This window comes from Anoplopoma fimbria, unplaced genomic scaffold (genome assembly GCF_027596085.1).
Source record: "Anoplopoma fimbria isolate UVic2021 breed Golden Eagle Sablefish unplaced genomic scaffold, Afim_UVic_2022 Un_contig_7637_pilon_pilon, whole genome shotgun sequence".
Taxonomy (NCBI): domain Eukaryota; kingdom Metazoa; phylum Chordata; class Actinopteri; order Perciformes; family Anoplopomatidae; genus Anoplopoma; species Anoplopoma fimbria.
Genome location: NW_026551937.1, coordinates 21,201 through 48,527, shown reverse-complemented (window position 1 = coordinate 48,527; position 27,327 = coordinate 21,201). Strand labels below are relative to the sequence as shown.

The 27,327-nt window shown below is 42.8% G+C and overlaps 2 protein-coding genes across 3 annotated transcripts; both read left to right on the top strand.

Moving 5' to 3' along the window:
- Positions 1-1,472: 1,472 nt before the first annotated feature.
- Positions 1,473-6,143, top strand: LOC129115857 (microfibril-associated glycoprotein 4-like). Of its 2 annotated transcripts, none has more exons than XM_054627084.1 (7): positions 1,473-1,555; positions 1,957-2,004; positions 2,589-2,744; positions 3,410-3,448; positions 3,551-3,647; positions 4,198-4,365; positions 5,580-6,142. In XM_054627084.1, the coding sequence occupies exons 2-7, from the start codon at positions 1,999-2,001 to the stop codon at positions 5,831-5,833; spliced, it is 720 nt and encodes a 239-aa protein (XP_054483059.1). In that variant the 5' UTR covers positions 1,473-1,555; positions 1,957-1,998; the 3' UTR covers positions 5,834-6,142. The 2 variants fall into 2 exon arrangements, with proteins under 2 accessions (XP_054483059.1, XP_054483060.1); XM_054627085.1 differs by lacking the exon at positions 1,473-1,555 and adding an exon at positions 1,572-1,634 and having other exon boundaries at positions 5,580-6,143.
- Positions 6,144-15,712: 9,569 nt separating this feature from the next.
- LOC129115854 (microfibril-associated glycoprotein 4-like) lies at positions 15,713-26,387 on the top strand. The gene is made up of 7 exons (XM_054627080.1): positions 15,713-15,799; positions 21,164-21,299; positions 23,736-23,888; positions 24,101-24,139; positions 25,627-25,723; positions 25,798-25,969; positions 26,171-26,387. The coding sequence occupies exons 3-7, from the start codon at positions 23,781-23,783 to the stop codon at positions 26,385-26,387; spliced, it is 633 nt and encodes a 210-aa protein (XP_054483055.1). The 5' UTR covers positions 15,713-15,799; positions 21,164-21,299; positions 23,736-23,780.
- Positions 26,388-27,327: the final 940 nt, after the last annotated feature.

Below are 27,327 nucleotides of genomic sequence, written 5' to 3'. Positions count from 1 at the left end.
CCTGTAGACCATCAGCATGAAGATTGGTCCGATTCACTAGTTCAGGACCAACGTACAGCAGAACATCAGCTGATCTCTGTTCATTTCATTCTCATTAAACATTTAATCTAACAAATTATCTTGTGTTCCTGAAACTGGGCACAAAAAAACAAACTGATGGCTTTTATGAAGAGAAACGTTAGGAATTAGTCCAGTTTGACTCAGGCAAAAAGAAGCCCTTAAGGATATTAAGATCTGTTTGTTTGTTTTTTTGGCAAACTAGGTGCCAGTTCATAACCGGGTCAGTAAATGTGTCCAGCGCTACCAGCCGGACATCCGGAGGAGGATCCTGCTTCTACAACAACTCATTCTGCAGAAAGTAGAACGTCAAATATTCATATAAAGGTTCTGCTCTGTAGAACTTGTTTTACTTTGCTATCCGGCCGTCTTAGTATGATCTGTTATGTCAGCATTGCGACAAAGAATTTTGAAAACCAGGACATTTAAGTGTTTTACAGATAGTCAGGAGTCTGGATAGCCAGCTTGAAACTGGGACAATACTGGACAAACAGGGACAAAACTGGACAAACAGGGACAACACTGGACAAATCGGACAAACTGGGATAATGCCATACCAAAGTATGAATTTTCACGGTGTTTCTTATGTCACACCATGCTGTTGTTTTAAAGCTTTAAATCTTCACAAGGTTTTTAATTTCCTTGATTGACAATCGTCTCGTTCTACAAAAACATCGGCAGAAAAACAAACTCAGTTTATTATTACAAACTTGAATTCCATAGAAGAAGAACAGGAACTACAGGAGGATTTGGAGTGGAAGATAAACACTCAGATACAATATTGTTTTAAACTAAATACACACTTATTATGTGTCTTCATTGAATGTGTCTTCATTGGGAGCGTCTTTCTAAACGCTTCGTCTCCTCTGACACCACAGAGCCTTCTGCAGATATTACTGCCGATGTGAATAACAATCTTACTGTATTTACGTTTACCCTTAGCCAGCAGTTTTAAGTGGGACTCAATGTCGCCCGCTCTGGCCTCGGGGACGCAAGTAACTATGGCCCCTGTCTTCACTAACTTCACGTTTACATATATGTATGTATGTATGTATGTATGTATGTATGTATGTATGTATGTATGTATGTATGTATGTATGTATGTATGTATTAAAGGTAAAGTATGAATTTTCACGGTGTTTCTTATGTCACACCATGCTTTTAATTTCCTTGATTGACAATCGTGTCGTTCTACAAAAACATCGACAGAAAAACAAACTCAGTTTATTATTACAAACTTGAATTCCATAGAAGAAGAACAGGAACTACAGGAGGATTTGGAGTGGAAGATAAACACTCAGATAAATGATAAAACACATGATACGTGTGTTTTAAACTAAATACACAGTTATCACGTGTCTTCATTGGGAGCGTCTTTCTAAACGCTTCGTCTCCTCTGACACCACAGAGCCTTCTGCAGATAAAAGCAGCGACAGACTGAAGGAGAAGCAGCAGTTTGTTCCTCTGAAGCCACAAAGTCTCTTCACTTTACCTGCAGGTGAGTTCAGACAGGTAAAGAATCCAACCAGGAGACTTTACACACATCTGACAAAGCTATCTGAGATATTGCTTTTTTGGTGATTTTTTCCTTTATTGATATTTTTTGAATTACAACAAGTTGAGCTGACCTTTTTAACATTGCAATAGATTTAAATTATATTTCAAAATTGCATGTTTAATAGTTTTCATGCAAAGATTCTTGGCTCTGAAATGCAGATCCCAATGTTCTGATTGCATGAAAAAATGTTTTGCAAAAGTTAGATTTTAAGAAACAGCAACATATTGAATCATGATATTGCATCACCGATTGACAGCCAGACTGTAAGGTAATATTAGTGCTTGAACATGGTTTCATTTGTATCATTACCATCAGTGGTAATCATCTTATTGTATTTTCAGAGCATCAGACGGGTCCAACATCGTTTCAGCAGAAATCTGACAATGAAGGTAAGGGTAACTGATATTTTACAGAACGTTTGTGATATCAATAGATTAGAAGGTCGCTACAGATGATTACTATCATTTAGCCCCACCTCTCCTTACTCTGAGAGCTGACTTTGTCCACATCACCATGACAACACGTTCTACAAACAAACTCGTCTGATACCGACGCCGCTCAGAGCTTCAACTGTAAACACATCAGAGTCTTCATGAGACTATCAGAGAAACATACGTAGTTTAAAGAGAGACAGTCAAACAAACACAGGACTTTCACAGGAGACCGCTGTTCATGTCCCTTTTAAAACATAGTCAACGTTCACAACTTCCTGACTTTAAAAAGACAGTTATGTAACAAACGTTTTGTTTTTTTCTAGACCTGACCAAGTAGTTCTGTTAACCTAAAAAGTAAGCAAAGCTAGTTTATTTTGAAAAGATACCATCCATGTAACAAGTAGAAACTTCAGACGCCTCCCTGACTCGTCCCAAACGGACACCAGTTTGAAGCAAACGTCGTATTTGACGAGTTAAGAGGGAGAACATGTCAGAAGCCAAACTGTTAAAACAGAAAGTAAAATCCAAACCTGTTCCAGCTGGGTTCAGTCGTCCTCCTCCTTCTGGCTCCGCTGTCGACCAGCTGCTACGATCTCTTCCAAACGCCGGACTGCAGCGACATCCATCATCAAGACAACAGCCTCCCCAGTGGAGAGTACACCATCTATCCCGCTGGAGAGAGGTCTGCTGTCCAGGTACGCTTCACCTTCACATTTACACCACAAAGTTTTTGCCTTTTGAGATGAGTCAGATTAGATGAACTTCCTGGTGGCTACTTATGGTCCACAGACTGTTTATAAGAAGTGGACGTAGTCATGGGGACGTCATTAATTGGTTTGTGGATGTTTTAAGCCTCGAGTTTGGTAATTAAGCTGTTGCCATGTTGTTCTTTCTGCAACCAGTGAACAGGAAGTGAGCATATTAGGACTGAGGAGGAGTGACGTAGAGACGCCGTATACGTCATACGTAGACCTGTCAATCAGTGTGTAGCCCCGCCCTAAAGCACCCCCTGCTTTATGGTCTGTTTGACTCTAAATGGAGCATCATTTACTAAATGAACATCATGCTGTATTGAAGAAGACTTGAAACTAGAGATTGAGACCATAAACTCATGTTTACAATGTTTACTGAGGGAATAAATCAAGAGAGAAGTAGAGTCATTTTCTCATAGACTTCTATACAACCAGAGGAGTCGCCCCCTGGTGGACAGCAGAGAGAATGCATGTTTTAAGCACTTCCTCATTGGTTTCAGTGAGCAGAACCGAGGAGGTCTGGTCTGGACCGCGATCAGTTTTAGCTCATGGAAAAGGATTCAAGTTCACATGTAAACAGATTTACTGATGACTGTGTTTGTGTGTAGGCGTACTGTGACATGAAGTCAGAAGGAGGAGGATGGACGGTGAGTATTTACCGGAAGTATGGCCACACTATGAGCACTTCCTTGCTGGACCTACACAATAAATCACATACAACCTTGTTTTTACTGGTATAACCCCCCCAGGTAATCCAGAGGAGGATGGACGGCTCGGTGAACTTCTACCGGCCCTGGGATCAATACAAGCTCGGCTTCGGTAGCGCAGTAGGAGAGCACTGGCTCGGTGAGAAATTAAAACAAACTAACAGTCATGACTTCATGCTCAGCCTCAACGGGAAAGTGTAGTCCAGGGTGCTTGAAAAGAAGCTCCGACCGATTGTTGTCTAAAAGGTCCAGCTGAGTTGGTTCAACATCTGATCAGGATCCTCCTGGACGCATCCTTTTAGAGGTTTTCTGGGCACGTCCAACTGGTAAGAGGCCCTGTAGACCCAGAACATGCTGGAGGGTTTATATACCTCGTCTGGTCTATGAACACCTCGGTGTTCCCCAGGAAGAGCAGGAGAACATTGCTGGGGAAAGGTTTGCTAGAATACCTTGATAAGCTGCTGAAGATGATGAATGGATTCATGACTTCTTGAGACTCACTGTTCACAAAGTACAACCATTAAACTCCAGAAATGGGGCAGCGACCAAATGATTTGACTGAAGTTTTTGGATTTTTTTGTTCTTTTCCTGAATTTAAATGTCAGAGTTTTATTGAATAAGTTGGAAAATGTTAAACTGTGGCCAGTGTGTACACATTTATAAATGTGTGTGTATTTGTGTGTGCGCAGGTCTTGACAACATCCACTACCTGACGCACAACAAAAAATATGAGCTGCTGGTCGAGATGGAGGACTTCGATGGGAAAAAAGTGTTTGCTCGCTACTCTCAGTTCTCCGTCGGTGCAGAGTGTGACGGGTTTGTACTGAAAGTATCTGGATTCACCAACGGAGGTGCAGGTGAGTGAAACAAAAATGTTCTTTTGGGGGCATAAAAAATGTTAGTGTTAATCTGAACCCTATGAATTTAAATATTAATAATTCAGAGCGCTAACCGTCATCAACTCTCAATCATAGCAGCTTTGCTTTAGATGAGAGTTTCCAGTGTTGCTCAGCCGGTCATTTCTTCACGGCTCTCCAGCGAGATGATTAGGGCGTAATTTACCAGGTAGAGGCAGACAGAGAGCTGGGGTCCTCGGCTGGTCTCGGGATACCCTCCACATTGGGACTGGCAAAAGTCTTTCAAGCCGAGAGCCTACTGGTGAAAAAGTAGTTTGGGAAAGCTGAATAGTGGTATGCTTAAGTCTTGATCTATGTGTGAACAGTCATCGTTTAAGACACGTCATACAATCTTGACAAAAACAAAATTAAATTTACCAAACTGCGTGCCCGACATATAATCTTGTCTAAAAACAAAACTGATCTGTGGAGAGATCCAGCGGTGCGTGTACAAGTAGTTCTGTTAGCTGTTAGCCAAACACCGTCCAAAACGACACAAGTAAGCAAACTGTTTCCTCCACAAGGTCTCTGGTCTCAGAGCAGCGTCTGGAGGTGATGCACTCAGCTGTGTTTTCACTAGCAGCCGTTAAGAGTAGTGAGCGTGAGAAAGTGTGAGTCAACTCAACCACAAGAGGTCCTTGAGCATGAAGTCCGAACTGGACTCAGAATACCATGTTTGAACCGTCACTCAGTCACAGATGCAGGATTAAAAAGGATAGAAACAAAACAACATTTAAATACAACATTAAAGAATTCCGTTTCAGGACAAGTACATTCAGAGCTCCCATGATCCTTAATCCTGCTCTTAAAATCTTGCATGCTTATAAAATAATCTAGTCTAAGAGGCCTCTTGTAGCTCACACACAGAAGACTTTAAAAGCACTTGCACCTAGAGCCGTCCACGTTGCTAGGGATGTGAACATAATTTGGCTGCATGATCAGGTCAGTAGAGGTCAGTAGAGTTAACAGAGATAAGGAGTCAGTTTGTGTAATATGGACAAAATGTTAAAACATCCAATCCATGAGAACGGTCTCTTGGGAAGTTTATTAAAACCTCCAAATCCCAAACACGACTGGTATCATCAGTCCATCGGACAGAAGACTGCAGAAGTTCAGCTTTTATTTAAAGTTAATGCTGATTTACAACACTGTGGTTCTTATATGTGTTTCTGTAGGAGACTCCCTGAGTTATCACAGCGGGCAGAAGTTCACCACCTTCGACAAAGACCAAGACTCGAATGCAGAGAACTGTGCCAAAAGATATTTGGGGGCATTCTGGTACAATACCTGTCACACTTCAAACCCCAATGGGGTTTATCGTTGGGGGGCTGACAACACTCTCTATGCTGTTGGAGTTTCTTGGAAGCTTTGGAAGGGTCATGACTACTCCCTGAAGGCCATCAGCATGAAGATCCGTCCTGTGCACTAGTTCAGGACCAACGTTCAGCAGAATATCAGATGATCTCCTGTGATTTCTTTCTCTTTCTCTCATTAAACATGTAATCTCACTGTAGGCCTTATGTTCCTGAAACTGATCAACAGCACAAGAAAACCTGCTGATGTTTGAAATGTTTGTTGCCATCTCAAATAGAAAAACATTTATAGAATCACTGCAGTAACTGCTGAAACCATTTTAAAAGAGCAAAACGTGGAGTATAAAGTATAAAACCATGTTTCAGTCGAGGACAGTTGGTTGTTTGGTGGAGGTTTGAAACCCTGATGTGAATCATTATCTAATGTATGACAATAAATGACAACTGAGCAGAGAGCTGATGTGATGTCTTCACTTTGTCTGGATTCTGGACTCACCTGAAATCAGGTAGCTTGTCTAGCATCAGCTGAACAAAAGCAACAGATGGAGCAGAACCAACAGCTACATAAATTAATCGTATTTAATATTCAAGGTTGAAACGTTACATGAAAATAAACAGAAAATAAAACAGGGTTGTTTCCTCAGACTGTATCACCATGTCATTACATTACATTACATTACATTACATTACAGTCATTTAGCAGACGCTTTTATCCAAAGCGACTTACAGGAAGTGTGTTCAACATAGGTATTCAAGAGAACTACTAGTCACCAGGGGCCGGTATTTCAAAACTTGTAATCCAGATCAGAATGATCCGGATAACCAAATCCCCCTGTCCTCAGCCACGGATCAACCTGATCTATCCCGGTATTTCAAAACTTTGCTGGATTGGATCAGAGTGATCCTGATACCGGCAGATTGGGATGTCCAAATCCGTCCCGCCCCCTGGATCACAGACAGGAAACAGGAAATGGAGCCAACATTTTACAGAAAAAGGAGAAGCTAGCTCAACTATTGTCTCTGAATTAAAGTATAATCTTAGCCAGTGTTGATGCGTCCTCAGACTAGATGAAAGGCAATCATTATATTGAGTTAACCAATTATGTAAATCAGCACAAAGTTGAAAGAAGAGCTCGGCGATCTCTAATTAAGCAGAGTTCGCGCTAATGCGAGCTAACGCTGCTCCATTGACTCCTGTGTTAAGGAGCTAACAAGCTAGTAAATAGGCTAGCGTCTGTATGTCGCGGTCCACAGTCCATTTGAATGCATTCACTCGCAAGGCATTGTGTGTAGATTTTAAAATGTGTTGTACATATCTTTTTAGGAAACAGTTGTTAACAAAGGGGACAGCCCTAAAACCTTAATATTAGATTTTCTTTACAGATGTCTGTGGGAAGAGACTTGCACAGACTTGCTCCAAATGGCATTACTTTTTGAGCTTTGGCTATGAAAATTAAGTGTGTGTGCTGAATGCATGTGAATAAAAACATTTGACAGAGTTTCAGTGGAGGCCTTTATCAGTGGGTAACTTAACAAAAAAAACTGTTACTTAAATAAGGCATTCATATTCAAACTTAAACATACAAATCGAAGTTTTGTTAAACAAAAGCACCAGACCTTATCAATGAGGATCAAGAGAAATACAAATTAACCATGGCATTTCGAACTGCTCTTCCTGCTGGTTCATCTGCTTGATGTGGTGGTGGCTGCAGCTGTGGTACTTCTGCCTCAAGTGGTGGTCTGTCCAGGATGTCTTCATTCAGAGGAACTCTTCTCAATTGGGCAATGTTATGAAGAACAATGCAGGCAGATATTATATTGCAGGCAGTGGCGGCTGGTGCTAAAAAAATCTGGGGGGGCGCACTGGCGGGCGGGGATTACAACACAACAATAAACTACTTGAACATAAATTTTGCTCTCCTCTCCTTCAGGCCAGCAAATTTTTCAATGACTTTCTGATTGAAATCTGTCATTTCACAAACAAGTCTCTTTTCCATGGAGAGCATGGCCAGTGCATTCAGCCTCTCCTGGGTCATGGTGTTTCTGAGGAAGGTTTTCACTCTTTTCAAGGTTGAGAAGCACCTCTCTGCTTCAGCTGTGGTCATGGGTGTGGTGATGAGGATCTTTAAGAGAGTGACAGTTTCTGAAAAGACATCTTCAAGATTGTTTTCCATGAACAGCTGGAACAGGTCCACTGCACCACAACAGGCTCTGAACTCTACTTTGCTGTAGATGAGACTGAGCTCTGTCTTCAGTTTGCTTCCATTCAGCATTTTGTAGGCCTTCAGCGTGCTTTGTAGTGTCTCTTCAGGAAATGCCCCCTGATGGTCCTCAAACCTGTCCCCCTTTTTTGTCACCTCTTCATTGTGCCTTCTAATGCCAACTCTGTAGCCCTCATCTAATTGTTCAGCAATGCTAACTCGGCCAAAAAACTGTAGCTTCATGCTGTTGTCAAGGTGGCTACGGCTACTTTCATGCCGTTTGCATTTTTCAGAGAGATGTTTCAGGTCTCTGACCCCAGTTGTTGTCCACAGAGCTTCAGTGCCACTGCCAACACTTTGAAAAAGCAAGCATGGAAAGCAATAGAGAGCATTGCTAACTCCACATCCAGCTAGCCAACTGTGTTTGGTGTAACACAAACGGGAGAAGCCTCTAGTGTAACTCCTTCCCCTGTCACTTGCCTGCTGCTGGATTTGTATATCAGGCTGCTCCGGTCCAAGCTCCTTTATTCTTTTTTTTTTTCCTCCACCGAACGCCTCGAGAAAGGATTACTGCGTAACGAAACAACCGAATTTTCGTTTGCTGTCGCCATGTCTCCTCCTGTCTTCTCGTTGTTGTTTTTTTCTGTCTGCTCCGTGTGCGCGTGGGCGTGTCTGTCGCTCTTTGAGTGACAGGCACGGCTCCGTTGCCAGGGGAGTGACTTTGACTGACAGGTATCATGAATCAATCAGACTGGATGAAAAATGAGCCCAAGCACGCTGATTGGCCAGGGGCGCAGAGAGCTGCGCCCGGAGGAGAATCTTGAAGTGACCAATTAGAGACCAGCATGAAGTCACATGGAAGCCAAAAGTTTAAGAGGCCACATACACACTCATTTGGCCGGCGCCCCTCGCTATTGAAATGCATGAAACAACCCAGAATAAACCCAATATTGAATGGAAAGGCATAAAAATTTAAAAGTAAAACCCATTGTATGAGTGAACACTGAACAGACGTGGTAATTACTTTTTATTATGTAATTTATGTTTACTGTGTCTATACTTTTTTCCTGAAATTTTGATGGGGGCGGCGCCCTAGCGCCCCCTATTGACCGGCCGCCACTGATTGCAGGCCTGCTTCGGCTCCACACGAAGATAGTTCAGGCAGGCAAATCTGCGTTTTAAAACACCATTGATACGCTCAATTGTTCCCCTTGTTGCGCTGTGTGCATTGTTATACCTCTGCTGTGGGTCACATGTGACAGTAGCAAAGGGGTCATAAGCCACCGTAGAAGTGGGTAGCCACTGTCACCCAGGAGGATACCATCCGGCGCAGTTTGTTGCAGTCTTCTGTAGAGATGACTTTCTCTTAGAATCCGTGCATCATGTACAGAACCAGGCCATCTCACAACACAGTTGGTTATTTTAAGGTCAGCATTCCCTATGAGCTGCACGTTGATACTATGCCGTCCCTTTCTGTTGACAAATTTCCATTCTCTTTCATGGGGTGCCTGAATGTGTATGTGGGTGCAGTCAATGGCACCAATAGTGTTAGGCATCCTGGCAATTGAGAAGAATTTTCTCTTGGTTTGTGTTATTTCTTCCTCAGTATCTGGAAATCTCTGAATTAGACCAGCCAGGGCTGCTGCCACTGAATGCATGACGTGTCCCACTGTAGACTTTGTCACAGCCAGGCCATCTGCAATGACTTCATAGAAGGATCCACAGGCAAAGAAACGTAGGGCAATAAGCACCTGCTCCTCCACAGTTAAGGCATGACTCCTTCTTGTAGGACGTTGAAGATGTGGGCGAAGAATTTCACATATATACAAAATATCTTCTCTTCGAAATCTAAACCGTGCATAAAGGTCATCATTTGAGTACTGCTCAATGAAATTACCTCGTTGGACATACTGACGAGGCTTGTATCGTCTCTGACGGTGCCGCAGGACATGTACTATGGATGTCATGTTGCAGAAGCAAAGGTCATTGACCTAACGAGCCCAGTTTTAAAGTCTGTGACCTGTTCTTTCTCACCTGCTTTCAATTTAGCTTTATGGTATTTAAGGCCTTCCTTAGTGATAGGGCTTTCTCAGACAACATGGAGAAGAATAAAGGAAGTAATTTCACAACAGCAGAGACAACGGCCCTTTTGGAGGGTGTTCTGCCAATTACCAGGCCCTTTTTGGAGGTTTTAGTGGTCCTGGACAGAGTTCTCTGTCCTCAAAAGTAAAAAATAAAATATGGGCCGACATAACAAGGCAAATTAATGCCACTGGTAGTGGCCAACGGCGGAGTGTTGAGCAGGTTCGGCTTAGGTGGAAAAACTTAAAGCAAAAGGCTACGAAGGACCATTCTGAGGCGAAAAACCCCCAAACAGGGAACAAGTCCATAAAACGTGGGGAGTTCACTGATACGGTTTTGGACATCATAGGAGGTGAGAGTTCCCAAGCCTTGTTTGGAATACTGCCAGCTGGTACAGGGGAGTCAATCGACCCCACGGAGCCTCTGAACCTGTCTGCTGAATTGGTCACCCTCACCCCTGTGGAGCTGGCATTTGAAGAGCCCAGCACAAGCCAGAGCCCTGTCTTGGAGGAGATGTGGAATCCACCGGCACCACCACCACCACCATGTAAGCGCAAAAGGCAAGCTGAGAAGGGGGATGGCTACAATGAACTACTGAAGGTGGAAACGGAACGGGCTCAGCAACAAATAATTCTAACAAATGAACAAATCAAACTAACACTTCTTAAACAAGAAGAAGTGAAGTTAAGAATTCAGTTGCTGGAAAAGCAGTTAAAAGACTGAAATGTATACTGCATAGTTTAACACTGTTTGTTTAATAAATCACATTGTTTTTCCTTCATAATTCCTTGTTAATTGGAGTTTGTAATGTCACTTACACGCAGTAGTGTAATGTTTATTCTGTGTTGCACTTCTGACGCCGATTTGTTAAAGCATTGCAGTGAACAGCGTGCATGTTTGCAGAAAAAAAAAGGAACGTGAAAAGGAAATAAACATTGATCAAACAGCAGTGAAGCTTAGTTGTATTAAACAAAGAACTTTGGGAGCAGTTACACTTCAACTGTTCAAATCTTAACATGTAATCTCCCTCAAATCCACCTCTGAGGTGGGATCAGGGTGATCCTGATTTTTAGGATCAAACTGATCCAGATTTCCCACTTAAGTTTTGAAATACTCAACAGCAGCTTTTAATCCGGATCAAAGGCAGGATTGGATTGCCAAATCTGAATCTGAATCTTCAGGATCAGATTTGCTTTGAAATACCCGTTTTTAGGATCTGATCAGGATTTAATCCAATCCAGGTGGATTAATCCTGTCGGATCATTTTGAAATACCGGCCCCAGAAGTCATAAGTGCATCTCCTTTCTTAAACAAGCATCTTAAAGCATAAACCAGAGCAAAAGTATAGTGCAGAGGCAAATTACTACGAAAACAATAAGTGCAACAAACTGATATGAATACAATAAGTGGTCAGAGGAAGGCGCAGGTAGTACTTCTTTATCAGGGTAGTACTTCTTTATCAGGTAGTACTTCTTTACTGCTGTCCTGAGGTCAGTGGGGAGTTCATTCCTCCACTGAGGGGTCAGGACAGAGAGAAGCTGTGACCGGGTGGATCGGCTGCAGGGACCTCTGAGCGACGGGGCAACCAGTCACCCCGAGGCAGCAGAGAGGAGTGGTGGGGGGGGGGGGGGGGTGTAGGGCTTCATGGCCTGGAGATAGGAAGGAGCTGTTCCTCTCACTGCCCTGTAGGCTAGCACCAGAGTCTGTAACTGGATGCTCCTACAGGGAGCCAGTGTAGAGAACGGAGAAGGGAAGTTGTGTGGGAGAACTTGGGTCATTGAACACCAGACGAGCTGCAGCTTTCTGGACGAGCTCCAGAGGTCTGATGGCCGACGCCGGGGCTCAAGTAGTGAGTTGCAGTAGTCCAGGCGGGAGATGACCAGAGCCTGTAGAGCACCTGCACCGTCTCCTCAGGGAGGAAGGGGAGAATCCTCCTGATGTTGTAGAGGAGGAATCTGCAGGAGCGTGTGACCGATGCAATGTTTGCTGAGAACGACAGTTGGTCGTCCAGGGTCACACCCAGATTCCTCACAGTCCGAGTTGGCGTCACCACGGCATCATCAATGGTGATGGACAGGTCTTGGTGCGGGCAGCCCTTCCCCGGGAGGAACAGTAGCTCGGTTTTGTCCAGGTTGAGCTTCAGGTGGTGTGTCGCCATCCACCTCGAGATGTCAGCCAAGCACGCAGCAATGCGTGCCTCCACTTGGGTGTCACCGGGAGGAAATGACAAGACCAGCTGGGTGTCATCGGCATAACAATGGTAAGAGAAGTCATGCGAGCGAATAACAGAACCCAGAGATGTTGTGTAGAGCGAGAAGAGAAGGGGGCCCAGAACTGAACCTTGTGGAACCCCGTAGTCAGCATGCGTGGTTCCGACACGGCCCCCTCCATGTCACCTGGTAGGATCGGCCTGTCAGGTAGGATGCAAACAGGGAGAGTGCAGAGCCTGAGACGCCCATCCCCTCGAGGGTGGAGAGGAGGATCTGGTGGTTCACTGTGTCAAACGCCGCTGACAGGTCCAGGAGAATCAGGACAGAGGAGAGAGAGTTCGCTCTCGCAGCGTGAAGCGACTCTGTCACCGCAAGGAGGGCCGTCTCTGACGAGTGACCCACCTTGAACCCGGACTGGTGGGGGTCCAAGAGGTTGTTCTGGTGGAGGTAGGAAGACAGTTGTTTAGAGACAGCACGTTCAAGTGATTTATGTATATATTTATATGTGTATATATATGTATTTATATATGTATATGTATTTATAAATGTATATGTATTTATATACGTATATATTTATGTATTTATATATGTATGTATATGTATTTATATATGTATGTATGTATGTATTTATATACGTATATATTTATGTATTTATATATGTATGTATGTATTTACACTGCTCAGCCTCCCCGGGAAAGTTTACTCCAGGGTGCTGGAAAGGAGGCTCCGTCCGATTGTCGAACCTCAGATTCAGGAGGAGCAATGCGGATTCCGTCCTGGACGTGGAACAGCGGACCAACTCTTTACCCTTGCAGGTCTGTTGGAGGGTGCATGGGAGTTTGCTCATCCAGTCTACATGTGTTCTGTGGACTTGGAGAAGGCCTTCGACCGTGTCCCTCGGGGAGTCCTGTGGGGGTACTGCGGGAATATGGGGTACCTGGTTCGTTACTACGAGCCATTCGGTCCTTGTATGACCAAAGTGAGAGCTGTGTCCGGATACTCGGCACAAAGTCAAGCTTGTTCCCAGTGCGTGTTGGCCTCCGCCAGGGCTGCCCATTGTCACCAATCCTGTTTGTGATTTTCATGGACAGGATTTCAAGGCGCAGCCGGGGGGAGGAGAGTTTCCGGTTTGGGGACCTCAGAATCGCATCCCTGCTTTTTGCAGATGATGTGGTTCTGTTGGCTTCTTCAGAACGTGACCTTCAGCACGCACTGGGGCGGTTCACAGCCGAGTGTGAAGCGGTCGGGATGAGAGTCAGTACCTCCAAGTCTGAGGCCATGGTTCTCTTCCGGAAAACGGTGGATTGCACCCTCTGGGTTGGGAGTGAGTCACTGCCCCAAGCGAGGGAGTTCAAGTATCTCGGGATCTTATTCACGAGTGAGGGTAAAATGGAGCGGGAGATGGACAGGCGGTTCGGTGCAGCGTCAGCAGTGATGCGGGCATTGTACCGGACCGTTTTGGTGAAGAAGGAGCTGAGCCGAAAGGCAAAGCTCTCGATTTACCAGTCCATCTACGTTTAAACCCTCACCTATGGTCATGAGCTTTGGGTAGTGACCGAAAGAATGAGATCGCGAATACAAGCGGCCGAAATGAGCTTCCTTCGTAGGGTGGCTGGGCTCAGCCTTAGAGATAGGGTGAGGAGCTCAGACATCCGGAGGGAGCTCGGAGTAGAGCCGCTGCTCCTTCGCGTCGAAAGGGGCCAGCTGAGGTGGCTCGGGCATCTGATCAGGATGCCTCCTGGACGCCTCCCTTTAGAGGTTTTCCAGGCACGTCCAACTGGTAAGAGGCCCCGGGGTAGACCCAGAACACGCTGGAGAGATTATATATCTCGTCTGGCCTGGGAATGCCTCGGGGTTCCCCAGGAGGAGCTGGAAAGTGTTGCTGGGGAGAAGGACGTCTGGAGGACCCTCCTTAGCTTGCTGCCCCCGCGACCCGGCCCCGGATAAGCGGAAGGAGATGGATGGATGGATGGATGTATGTATTTATATATTTATATATGTATATATATAGATGTATTTATATATATTTACATATGTATATATATATAGATGTATTTATATATATATATTTGTATATGTATATTTATATTGTAGCGGGCCAGTGGGTGTGGGGTTTCCACGCCACCAATTCAAATGATACACACACACCGAGAGCAGTTCAATAAGGTGCTTTATTCAAGATAGACGAATAAATGTCACCAGGGTGGGGAAAAGGGTAATCCAGAGTCCGTAGTCCGTAGTCCGTAGTCCAGGGGTCGTCACCGGGAGGGTTCTCACACAAAGCGGTCGGTACACAAATAATCTGTCAATTCAGGTTTCCTGCACTCTTTGGCCACACACAGTTCGCAGAGGCTCACGCAGAGGCACTCCATAGTAGTTCCCCTCCATGTGGTTGCATGCTCCCTTTTATCCCCAAGCACTCCTGCCTAATGCACCTCAGGCTTGCATCGTTAAGGGAGGCAGTCCCTGTAAAGCTTGGGGGTGGAGCCAGCATGCTGCCACATACCTCCCCTCAATCACCACCCCTCCCTGGCGTCTGCCACAATATATATATACGTGTGTGTGTGTGTGTAAAAACATATAGTCTTTAAACTGTGAGAAACAACAATTTCACAGGGAAACGTACATTTGGGGGATTTTAATAGTCAAAGACTCAAGTTAGGTATTAGATATTTTTCTAAGAGGAAAAGTGTTAGCTAAGTAGCAAATGTATTTATTATTATAATAAAGAATGAAGTTAAAATTATTTCTGGAATCACGAACCATCTTAAAAGTTTGGGTTGTGTTTTAGATGTCAGTTCTTAGCTGTTTCACGGAAACTATAATCTGATGGATCTATAGAAGATATATCGTCTCTCTTCTGTTAATCACGCTTCCTGTTTTATCTCCTCATCAGCTGCATGTGTTTTCTCTCTGACAGGAAGCGGTCGACAGTCTCCAGTTTCTCTGTTTCTGCAGAGATGCTGCAGCTCCTTCTCGGCCCTTCACTGGGTCTGAGCGTCGCCAGTCTATGACGTAAACCTGTGCTGACGTCATAGACTCCCCCCTTACCTACTGTTGCTGCTGTAAAATGGTGAATAAATGGTTTTGAGCAAAATGACACGTTTCACCATCAGAATATGATCAATTCGGTCCGATAACATTTGGAAAGTCAAGACAAGGCCACACATCTGAATTATTTATCCCCATTCAAGTTCATTTAGGGCCAAAAGGAAGAACCCTGGGTGCATGCTCTGCCCACAGAACCTGTGCCTGTTCATATGCAAACAACTCTCACCAATGACGAGGCAGGTGTAAATAAATAAGAAATAAATGTGAGGAAGACGACGAAAAAAGGTCAAAGTCGATATTTCATAATCTGGTTAAATAAATTTAGTGAATATATCCTTTAATATGAGGTTTATCAGTGGCATCACTTCTGAGAAGCTGCTCATCAGAAAACTGATAACGAGATAAAAGATAAAAAACAGGAAGCTGAACATTTCATAAGCAGAGGAGCAGAAGAAGAGTCCGACAGACGGGCAGAGACAGACAACCTACCTGGACATGGATCACCTGCTCATGCTTCTGATGCCGCTGTGGAGCTCAGGTAGGAGTCTGTTTGAATGAAGAAGGTGTGGAAAGTGCAAAACCTCAGTGTAGAAATACTGAATTAAAGTCATAGTGATGCATTCAAAACCTCAGTGTCGAAATACTGAATTAAAGTATGTATGTATGTATTTCTGTATTTTCTGCTAAACTTGCGAGACAGGTTCTGAGTCAGAAAGAAATTGATTTGCTGGAAGGTGACTGGATTCTATTATTTTAACTACACTCTAAGAAAAGAAAACTTGAGAAAACTTAAAAAAGTAAAGCAACCAGCTGCAAAGCCTTTTTGAGTTTACTCAACTCAGGGCTAATGTGTTGTGTCAACTTAGGATAAGAAGTTCACTCAAAGTGCCATCTTAAATTTGTCAAACTTAACATTACTATTCAGACCTACTTATGTACTTAAGTTAAGAATACTTAAAATATTAAATTGGAGAAACTTGAAATGGTGTGTTCTTATATATTGGAAACATACACCAGCAGCACTGAACATTTTTTGTTGAGGGAACCTTACTTTAAACTTAAAATGTTTTGTTACTCAATTTCACTGCCCGTTAGTTGAGTATACTCCAAAATATTTGCAATGTAGCCTTCATTTTTATTCAATTAGAAATATACACGGTTTTGTTCGGAAAAGCCAATAGTTAAAGAAAACAAAATCATCCTCAAACACGAAATGTTTAATAACAATTAGGAAAAGTTTGCTTGTAAAACAATATTAACGTCTGTCAATTTCTGTGTCAACATTTGAATAGTATACAGCAGAGGCTCAATATACATAAAAATCTATATTGCCAGAACCCCATTTTAAATCAAATGACAGCAACTAAAGTTTTGTCATGTAAAAACTTAATCAAAACAAAAACAACATGTGTCTGCATGGCACTATGTGGCAGTAACAACAATAAACAAAAACAAATCTTAAATTATAATACACCTAAAGTGCAGGACCAGAAATGGATAGTTCAGCTGTACTATACAAAGTAGTAAGGTGAATAATAAACTTAATAAACATATAATACTTAAGAATGTTCTTAAGTTAAGAACACTTAAGGAGACATTAGCCTAAATCAAGCAGTGAAAAAAAACAGCACTGACCAAAGGTGCCATGGATAAAACATTAAAGTACTTTACACCAAAATGTGTGTAGTTACTAGACAACATATTGGGAACGAATCAGGAACAACCTGATTGTTGATGAGTCTTTAAGAAATACTTCCAAAATAACTTTATATTCACCATTGTGTGTTATCCTAATCCTATATGAACTGACAATAAGAAAAAATCAACAACAGTATGTGGCCTGCCAACAAAGTGAAAACTGAAGTAGCTTAAGAACTGTTAATAAGATGCAAAAACAACCATTTACCACAAGTTATGCTTTCTAGAGCATACACGGTACCAATGCTGGTACAAATATTCTTTCATTATGGCCACAGTTCAATATGAACATTTCAACAATTCTACAAATATTCGTCGCACTGAACAATGAATACAATGAACATTGGCCTTTAGAAACTTTATTGACCATTTTGGTCAACTCATACCATCCGCATTTGGTCAGGTTAGCGACATTTCAGTCCCTAATGTAAATCTAGCCAAGATCATAGGCTTTTTAACATGCCAGGCTACTTCAGCAAATTGTTCTTTAAGGCCTGAACCCGGGCAGAGCACTGGGTCCCAAAGTTCATGAACACCTTTTGAATGACCTCAAAGGTGTACCTTAAGTCCTTCGGATAATCCAGGTTCAGAGCATAAATTAGTCCAAACAGAAGGGCAAATGCAGTTGGGAAGTCGCATAAATCATCCAGGACAATCCGCTCCTCAACAACCAAGGCAATGCTTATAGTTGTTGGACTTGAGCGGACCGTCCCAACGTCATCTTCAACCACTGTGAGTATTCCAAGTGCAACTCCCTTGACACAAATTTCCTCCGGGTCTGTATTCTACAGAAAAACAAGCATACAGAGACTATAATAAATATTCACCCCCTCTTTAAGGTTTTCATTTTTTTCCTCCCATTCCCTAACAATACAATTTAAAAGTAAAAAAACATTTATTTATTTTTTTGCTGCAGATTTAAAAAAAATAATAATAATATATATATACACCATTGAGAAAGTGATCGATGACAAGTTGGCATTTGTGTTTTCTTGCTCAATGTGAGACCTTAATGACATTACACATTAGTCTTACCAGACATGTCTTCAGAAAGCCGTCCGGCTTGTCCCTCACGAAGAAAGGTAGACCTTTTAGAGCTGCAGTCTTTCTATGTGCAAGCACATCTGTTGTCTGAAAAATACAAAATGAAGATTAAAAATATCATATTGCCTAAATAAAATCGTTTGTCTCACACCTTTACCCAATTGACAATTATAATGCAAAAATTCAATGTAAACTATAAAAGACTTCCAGCATGTATTTTTGTAGTTCTTAAAAGTGGAAAGTAGCAACCACATCATATTTAGCAGCAAATATCCAAACCTACCCATATTACATGAATATAAGTGTCACCATAACAACAGTACAGTACAATATGCTTCCTTTCATTCTGTCCATTTTATAATTGATGTCTTGTGTCACACTAAACTGTTGTGAAAATGCCCCTTACAGTTTTGGTCCCACTTCCTACTTATTGATTACCTGTTCGTCGAAGTTGTCTAGAAGGATCCTCATGTCCTTTCCAAGTGTTCCGCTTCGTTTTCTGTACAGCTTAATAAGCTGCGATGAGTGTGCATCCAATGATGACAGGAAGGTCTTCTTCAGGTCCACTCGAGTTATTCTGAAGAACTCTGCACAGATCTAAGAAAGGTGACAGTTTTCATGGACATGCTCAATGTCCAAAACTATGGCAAACTGAAATCTTATGTACAATTGACTTAAACCTTTGAAATGATTTACAAAAGGGAGAACATTTGAAAAATATCTAGTTAACACATTAAAAAGATACCAACCTGTTCTTGTAAAAACAACCCAGGCCACCTCTCCATGACATCAGCAACATGAGGTTCTTCATCCACTATTTCCTTCCTCTGCAGAGAAAAAGTCATTTCCATTTTGTAGTCAATGAGGGCCTTGTTGGGATGTCTTTTTTTAGTTTCTTCCTGCAATGCATTTCTTTCACTTTCAAGAGATTCATCAGTCTGCCCTACTGCATTGTCTGGAAGAAAGTTCACCTCACATATTTTTGCTTTCTTTATACGCCTGTTCCCCTCTTCCTCTCTTTTCCGGTTTATGCCTACTTCACTACAGCCTGCATTCCGTAGTTTTATAGTTGCCAAGCTTATATTTAATACTCATGACCCACCCATGATAGCCTGTTCCCACTCCTGGGTCCTTAAGACATGGGTGCTTCTCAATTAGCGCAGCAGCCACTGATTCAATTTCCTGATTATTTGGGTATGCCTTGTGGGAAAAAACAGCCTTAGCTATGTTGTCTAAAATGTCCATTCTCATATCCCTTGGTGTAGTGAGAAGGGCTCCACTTTCCTTGAACAACGCATTCCCTTTTGCTAACCTCAATTCAACATCATAGGAGAACACTGGAACTGGGAATGGAGATGGCCACTGCTCGGCATTCTCACGCTGCATAAGCTGTACTGACGTACCCTGGCTTGTACTGGTGGATGAAGATGATTCACTTCAGGTTTACTAGACTGTTTATGTACTCTTGAAAGGTGGGATTTCAACGCACCAGTTGTCTTGAAGGTGCAGATGCAGTCTGCATACAGGCACGGGAGTGGCCAGAGTTATTATGGTGATGTCTAGTCTGTAGTGCTTGAGGAGAACATCTTGACTGGGATGGGAAAACTTGCACTCCTTGCACTGCATCCAAATCCTATGAAGCAAGGAAAGATAAGAAAATGTCAACAATGTGCATAATTGTCAAAAATGCACCAAATGTAAGAGCTTCACATCCCCGTTTTTTTTAAATTGCACAAAATAGGCAATACTGAAAGCAAAGTGGCTGCTAAAGCCATCCACACTAAGGAAGCAGCAACATGTTAACATGTAAAGACAAAGCACACGTGATAACACGTTCTGCACATGCGTACACATCAGTAACGTTAGCTTTGGTACAGACATTTACTTTAATACTTTAATACTTTAATACTGTAATAGTGCTAAACCGATAGCCGCGGGTCGCTATGCTACAGTACACATGACGTCATGAAAACGGGAAAAGGCGGGATTATTATTTATTTGATTGTATTTATTTTATTATTTAAAATATAAGTATTTACTCATGTCTACCCATGCGCAGTGGCCTCAGTTACCTCAGCAGATGCCCAAACCACTATCCAAAGTTTTCTCCACTTAACATTTTCAGTGGATGGCGCTTCTTATTAGTAAACTTGACATTGTGGGTTAGTTCAACTTTTTTCAAAGGTATTTGTTGACCCAACTTTGAAAAAGGTGTAAGGATAACAATTTTGAAGTTGGGCTTTTTAGAGTGTAGATAGCTCAGAAGAGATTAGATTAGATCATGGCAGATATGTATATAAAACATTGAGTTAATCTTTTTAAGCCACAGAAACAGTTCATTACTATATGAGATATGTATTTTTGTATTCTGCTCCATTCAGAGGTTTGAAAACAAAAAACAACTTTTAATGATGCTCTTTTAAATGTTCTCACACAGAAACTATAAATGTCTGACATAAATGGTAAAACAAATGTAAAAGTTAGATTCTAACTCAACTTTGACCATGTTGGTTTAAGCTTTTCGAGGCAGTATTAAACTGGTCACATGATTCTCTGTGATTTTTGTGTTCGTTCAGTTCACAGCTCTGCTCCAATGAAAATGCTGCTTTATATTCATGTTTACATCCTGTTTCCTAATTATCGTGTTGGTTTCTTTTAACCAAAGCAGAATAGTTATTCTGACCCAAACCAGTTTACCACTATAGTTGATAGGAGTTAGATCATCTGTTGATCTGTGTGTCATCTGCATAGAGATGAAACTGATTCCAATCCAGATAGAGAAGAATGGAGGCCAGGACTGAATCCTCTAGCAGAAACAATAAATACTTTTTATTTTATTAACTTCTCATTTAGCGCCATCATCAGGTCAACAATTCAATGAATCCAGTACTTTGGTTTATGACCAAATACCTGAAGAACTTATGACATTCCCATCAGCCTCAGCTGTACTTATAGTGCTAAATGGTAAATGTCAGCATGCTAACACTCTACTAAAATGGGGAACAATAAATAATCTGTACCTGCTAAACATTAGCATGTTAGCATGCTAACACCATTGTGCCTAAATGCAGCCTCGCAGAGCTGCTAACATGGCTGTTAGTCTTACCTCTATATTTGATGTTTTACATTTTGTTTCCCACAATCCTCTGTTTTCCTCCAGGTGCTCAGTGTGGAACCACAGCCCAGGATGGTGGACGTCTCCTCCAGCATCTCACCTGAGAGCTTCAACACCATCAGGTCCTTTCTCACCAAAGTAGTAAGAAACAAGGACATCGGACCAGACAGAACCCAGATTGGTAATGTTTTTACTACTACTACTCATACTACCACTCTTAGTGCTATGTACAGTGGGGCAAAAAAGTATTTAGTCAGCCACCAATTGTGCAAGTTCTCCCACTTAAAAAGATGAGAGACGCCTGTAATTTTCATCATAGGTATACCTAAACTATGAGAGACAGAATGGGGGAAAGAATCCAGGAAATCACATTGTAGGATTTTTAATGAATTAATTGGTAAATTCCTCGGTAAAATAAGTATTTGGTCACCTACAAACAAGCAAGATTTCTGGCTCTCACAGACCTGTAACTTCTTCTTTAAGAGGCTCCTCTGTCCTCCACTCGTTACCTGTATTAATGGCACCTGTTTGAACTTTTTATCAGTATAAAAGACACCTGTCCACAACCTCAAACAGTCACACTCCAAACTCCACTATGGCCAAGACCAAAGAGCTGTCAAAGGACACCAGAAACAAAACTGTAGACCTGCACCAGGCTGGGAAGACTGAATCTGCAATAGGTAAGCAGCTTGGTGTGAAGAAATCAACTGTGGGAGCAATTATTAGAAACTGGAAGACATACAAGACCACTGATAATCTCCCTCGATCTGGGGCTCCACGCAAGATCTCACCCCGTGGGGCCAAAATGATCACAAGAACGGTGAACAAAACTCCCAGAAGCACACGGGGGGACCTAGTGAATGACCTGCAGAGAGCTGGGACCAAAGTAACAAAGGCTACCATCAGTACCACACTACGCCGCCAGGGACTCAAATCCTGCAGTGCCAGACGTGTCCCCCTGCTTAAGCCAGTACATGTCCAGGCCCGTCTGAAGGTTGCTAGAGAGCATTTGGATGATCCAGAAGAGGATTGGGAGAATGTCATATGGTCAGATGAAACCAAAATAGAACTTTTTGGTAAAAACTCAACTCGTCGTGTTTGGAGGAGAAAGAATGCCGAGTTGCATCCAAAGAACACCATACCTACTGTGAAGCATGGGGGTGGAAACATCATGCTTTGGGGCTGTTTTTCTGCAAGGGGACCAGGACGACTGATCCGTGTAAAGGAAAGAATGAATGGGGCCATGTATCGTGAGATTTTGAGTGAAAACCTCCTTCCATCAGCAAGGGCATTGAAGATGAAATGTGGCTGGGTCTTTCAGCATGACCATGATCCCAAACACATCGCCCGGGCAACCAAAGAGTGGCTTCGTAAGAAGCATTTCAAGGTCCTGGAGTGGCCAGTCTCCAGATCTCAACCCCATCTGTGGAGGGAGTTGAAAGTCCGTGTTGCCCAGCGACAGCCCCAAAACATCACTGCTCTAGAGGAGGTCTGCATGGAGGAATGGGCCAAAACACCAGCAACAGTGTGTGAAAAGCTTGTGAAGACTTACAGAAAACGTTTGACCTCTGTCATTGCCAACAAAGGGTATATAACAAAGTATTGACATGAACTTTTGTTATTGACCAAATACTTATTTTCCACCATCATTTGCAAATATATTCTTTAAAAATCAGACAATGTGATTCTCATTTTGTCTCTCATAGTTTAGGTATACCTATGATGAAAATTACAGGCCTCTCTCATCTTTTTAAGTGGGAGAACTTGCACAATTGGTGGCTGACTAAATACTTTTTTGCCCCACTGTACATATTATTATCATAGTACTACTATCTCAAATATTTACACCAAAATGTGAAAATATTAAAATACTGGTACAGGTTCTGTATTATACATTTTTACCAACAAAAGTAAAGAAGTAAAACAGCAAAATGTAAAGCATGAAAAGTTCAGGGTTAAAATATGTGTCAAAGTATACATAGTATTGTAAAGTACAGTAACTGGTCTCCAGACATCATACATAATACCTCTCTATTATTAACTACTGTGGTATATTTTCAGGCCTTGCACAATACAACAAAGGCCCCCAGTGCTCTTGTCTTATATAATATATAGGAAGCAGATGTGCGGGATACCAGGGGCCAAAGGGCAAATGTATAGAATGTCGGAGCCCCATACAAGGTCTTGACCTCAGCCCAAATGTGAATAACATGTACCCTATATAAGGAGGTGTGAGAGCCCGAAAGGCAGGAACTCACAGATTCGACTCGAGACCTCCGGGCGCTCTAGACGTCCGTCATGACATGTGTTGCTTGTTTGTAATAAACTTTATTATACCAGCAAGAACAGTGTCCGCGGAGCATCCTTCCTCATCACTTCAACAGCACTGTCGCATGAAAGATACGACACTACTACCACTGCTATTAATATTAATACACTTTATTTTTACCAGATTATATATTCTACTACTCTATTACTATAAGTGCTGCTACTCCTGATTCTGCTACTACAATCACTTCATTATTAAATAATCCAGAATATGATTATGTTTTCTCCTGAACACTGGAATTAATTTATTAGGCTCAATGACATGAAGACAACGTGTCCTCTGTTCCAGCCGGTATCAGTCGTGCTCCTCCTGGCTCCGGTGTTGACCAGCTGCATGGCTCTGGTCATGCCGCTGGACTGCAGTGACATCCATAATAATGACAACAGCCGACCCAGCGGAGTGTACACCATCTATCCCATCGGATCCACGTCTGCTGTCCAGGTACACGTCGTCCTCTCCGGGACGCAGGTCCACCTTCAAATGATCTCAGTGTTCAACATGAGAAGACACAAGTTCTGACTGAAGCTTCTGATACAACAGATACAAGTAGTATAGTAGTACAATAGTACTAGAACAGGTTGTAGCACATATGGATATATTCAATATTTCCAGATGCATCAGATGTATTAATGAGTGTGTGTGTTTGTGTGTAGGTGTACTGTGACATGGTCTCTCAAGAAGGACGCTGGACGGTGAGTGTTTACCTCGGGTTCTAAATCTAAAGGTCCTGACTCTAATCCTTCATACTGCACAAACCGTCCCATTGAGCCCTGAAGCTCACGTTCTGATGGAGCAAACAGAACCACATCATCTGCATAGAGAGAGAGACACAATTCTGAGGTCCCCAAACAGGAAACCCTCCTCCCCCCAGCTGTCCCTTGAGATCCTGTCCATGAACATCAGGATCAGGATCAGACGAGGGACGACCCCGCCACCATGCTACCGTTGGATCTCAGGCCTCGCTGTCATGATGCTTGATTTGAGCATCAGTTTGTCAGTTGTGACCAGAACAGACGAGTCCAGGGGCTGATTATGTGTTGTTATGTGAAGCGTCAGAGGGAAACACATTCATAGTGACGGTGAAGCAGCACTCTATCCAGCTCTGTCAAAGGAGCATTTCAACATCAATTCAATTCAATTTATTTTATATAGCCAAAATCACAAATTAGCCTCAGAGGGTTTACAACCTGTACACATGTGACATCCTCTGTCCTTACACCCTCACATCCTCTGTCCTTACACCCTCACCTCCTCTGTCCTTAGACCCTCATCCTCTGTCCTTACACCCTCACATCCTCTGTCCTTAGACCCTCACCCCTCTGTCCTTAGACCCTCACTCCTTAGACCCTCCATCCTAGACCCTCACATCCTCTGTCCTTACACCCTCACATCCTCTGTCCTTACACCCTCACCTCCTCTGTCCTTAGACCCTCACATCCTCTGTCCTTACACCCTCACATCCTCTGTCCTTACACCCTCACATCCTCTGTCCTTCCCTCACATCCTCTGTCCTTAGTCCCTCACATCCTCTATCCTTAGACCCTCACATCCTCTGTCCTTCCCTCACATCGGCACAGGAAAAACTCCCCTAAAAACCTTTAACAGGCAGAAAATAGGAAGAAACCTCTGGGAGAGCGACAGAGGAGGGATCCTTCTCCAGGATGGACAGAAGTCAATAGATGTCATGTGACCAGAATGAACAGCATAACAGAGATACAACACATTCAATGTATATGACATAAATGATTCATATAATCACAGTAGTAAGCGGAGTAACAAAGGAAAACATTAAGACTACTCATAATAACAGCAGCAGAATTTTATTAATGATATACGGAAAAGTATTAGTAATGTGACTAGTAATAATAATGATAGTAGCAGTTGGTGGCAGCCGCGTCACAGCAGGAGACACGACTACAGTCCAGGAACCACAACGACTAATGGAAACCTGTGAGGCGACATCACATATTCTGTACTTAACAGAAGTAGAAATAAAACGTTTGCAGGTATTTAATGACCAACGGCTGGCTGACTGAACGAGGTTCTACCACCCTCCAATGAGAACAACAGCAATGCATCTGAATACAGACTTACCACTGGTTCAAACCTCGATGTCTGGGAACTTGAGCCGTCAGATATCTTGTGTGTTCAGCTCGTTAACCCTCCATCCCGTCCCCAGGTGTTCCAGAGGAGGATGGACGGCTCGGTGAACTTCTACAGGCCCTGGGATCAATACAAGTTTGGCTTCGGTAGTGCAGCAGGAGAGTACTGGCTCGGTGAGAAATGGAACCAAAGCAACGGTCGTGACTTCATGATGTCTCCATGTGTTCATGAGTGCGTTTGTTTTCAGGGCTTGAGACTCTCTTCCACCTGACGCTGAGGAAACGGTATGAGCTGCTGGTCGACATGGAGGACTTCAGTGGAAACACAGTGTCCGCTCGTTACTCCTCGTTCTCCATCGACCCAGAGTCCTCCGGATACACACTGCATGTGTCTGGATTCACTGATGGAGGGGCAGGTGAGTCAGTGGGAGCTGAAGTCTTTCTATGTGTTCTGATATTCAGGAGATGATCTGAAGACTGGCTGAAGGAATGCTCTTATATTGGAGGATATGGGCCGTCCTCGTGCTCAGGACTGACTGATAAAGAACTATAAGCAAATACAGTTTAAAACAGATACCACTATTAGTTGTAGCATGATGTTCTCATTTTACTCTGTAGGAGACTCCTGAGTTCTCACAGCGGGCAGAAGTTCTCCACCTTCGACAAAGACCAAGACTCGTATGCAGGGAACTGTGCCAGACTATACTTGGGGGCATTCTGGTACAGTAGCTGTCACTATACAAACCCCAACGGGGTTTATCGTTGGGGGGCTGATGGCACTCTCTATGCTGTTGGAGTTGATTGGTACCATTGGAAGGGTCATGACTACATCCTGTAGACCATCAGCATGAAGATTGGTCCGATTCACTAGTTCAGGACCAACGTACAGCAGAACATCAGCTGATCTCTGTTCATTTCATTCTCATTAAACATTTAATCTAACAAATTATCTTGTGTTCCTGAAACTGGGCACAAAAAAACAAACTGATGGCTTTTATGAAGAGAAACGTTAGGAATTAGTCCAGTTTGACTCAGGCAAAAAGAAGCCCTTAAGGATATTAAGATCTGTTTGTTTGTTTTTTTGGCAAACTAGGTGCCAGTTCATAACCGGGTCAGTAAATGTGTCCAGCGCTACCAGCCGGACATCCGGAGGAGGATCCTGCTTCTACAACAACTCATTCTGCAGAAAGTAGAACGTCAAATATTCATATAAAGGTTCTGCTCTGTAGAACTTGTTTTACTTTGCTATCCGGCCGTCTTAGTATGATCTGTTATGTCAGCATTGCGACAAAGAATTTTGAAAACCAGGACATTTAAGTGTTTTACAGATAGTCAGGAGTCTGGATAGCCAGCTTGAAACTGGGACAATACTGGACAAACAGGGACAAAACTGGACAAACAGGGACAACACTGGACAAATCGGACAAACTGGGATAATGCCATACCAAAGTATGAATTTTCACGGTGTTTCTTATGTCACACCATGCTGTTGTTTTAAAGCTTTAAATCTTCACAAGGTTTTTAATTTCCTTAATTGACAATCGTCTCGTTCTACAAAAACATCGGCAGAAAAACAAACTCAGTTTATTATTACAAACTTGAATTCCATAGAAGAAGAACAGGAACTACAGGAGGATTTGGAGTGGAAGATAAACACTCAGATAAATGATAAAACACATGATACGTGTGTTTTAAACTAAATACACAGTTATCACGTGTCTTCATTGGGAGCGTCTTTCTAAACGCTTCGTCTCCTCTGACACCACAGAGCCTTCTGC

Bases quoted from the DNA above. Each gene is read 5' to 3' on its own strand.
- LOC129115857 (XM_054627085.1), top strand. The intron at 3,449-3,550 runs GTGAGTATTTAC...TAACCCCCCCAG, and splicing joins CAGAAGGAGGAGGATGGACG to GTAATCCAGAGGAGGATGGA. The intron at 4,366-5,579 runs GTGAGTGAAACA...GTGTTTCTGTAG, and splicing joins ATTCACCAACGGAGGTGCAG to GAGACTCCCTGAGTTATCAC.
- LOC129115854 (XM_054627080.1), top strand. From the start codon at position 23,781: ATGGCTCTGGTCATGCCGCTGGACTGCAGTGACATCCATAATAATGAC. The intron at 23,889-24,100 runs GTACACGTCGTC...GTTTGTGTGTAG, and splicing joins GATCCACGTCTGCTGTCCAG to GTGTACTGTGACATGGTCTC. The intron at 24,140-25,626 runs GTGAGTGTTTAC...TCCCGTCCCCAG, and splicing joins CTCAAGAAGGACGCTGGACG to GTGTTCCAGAGGAGGATGGA.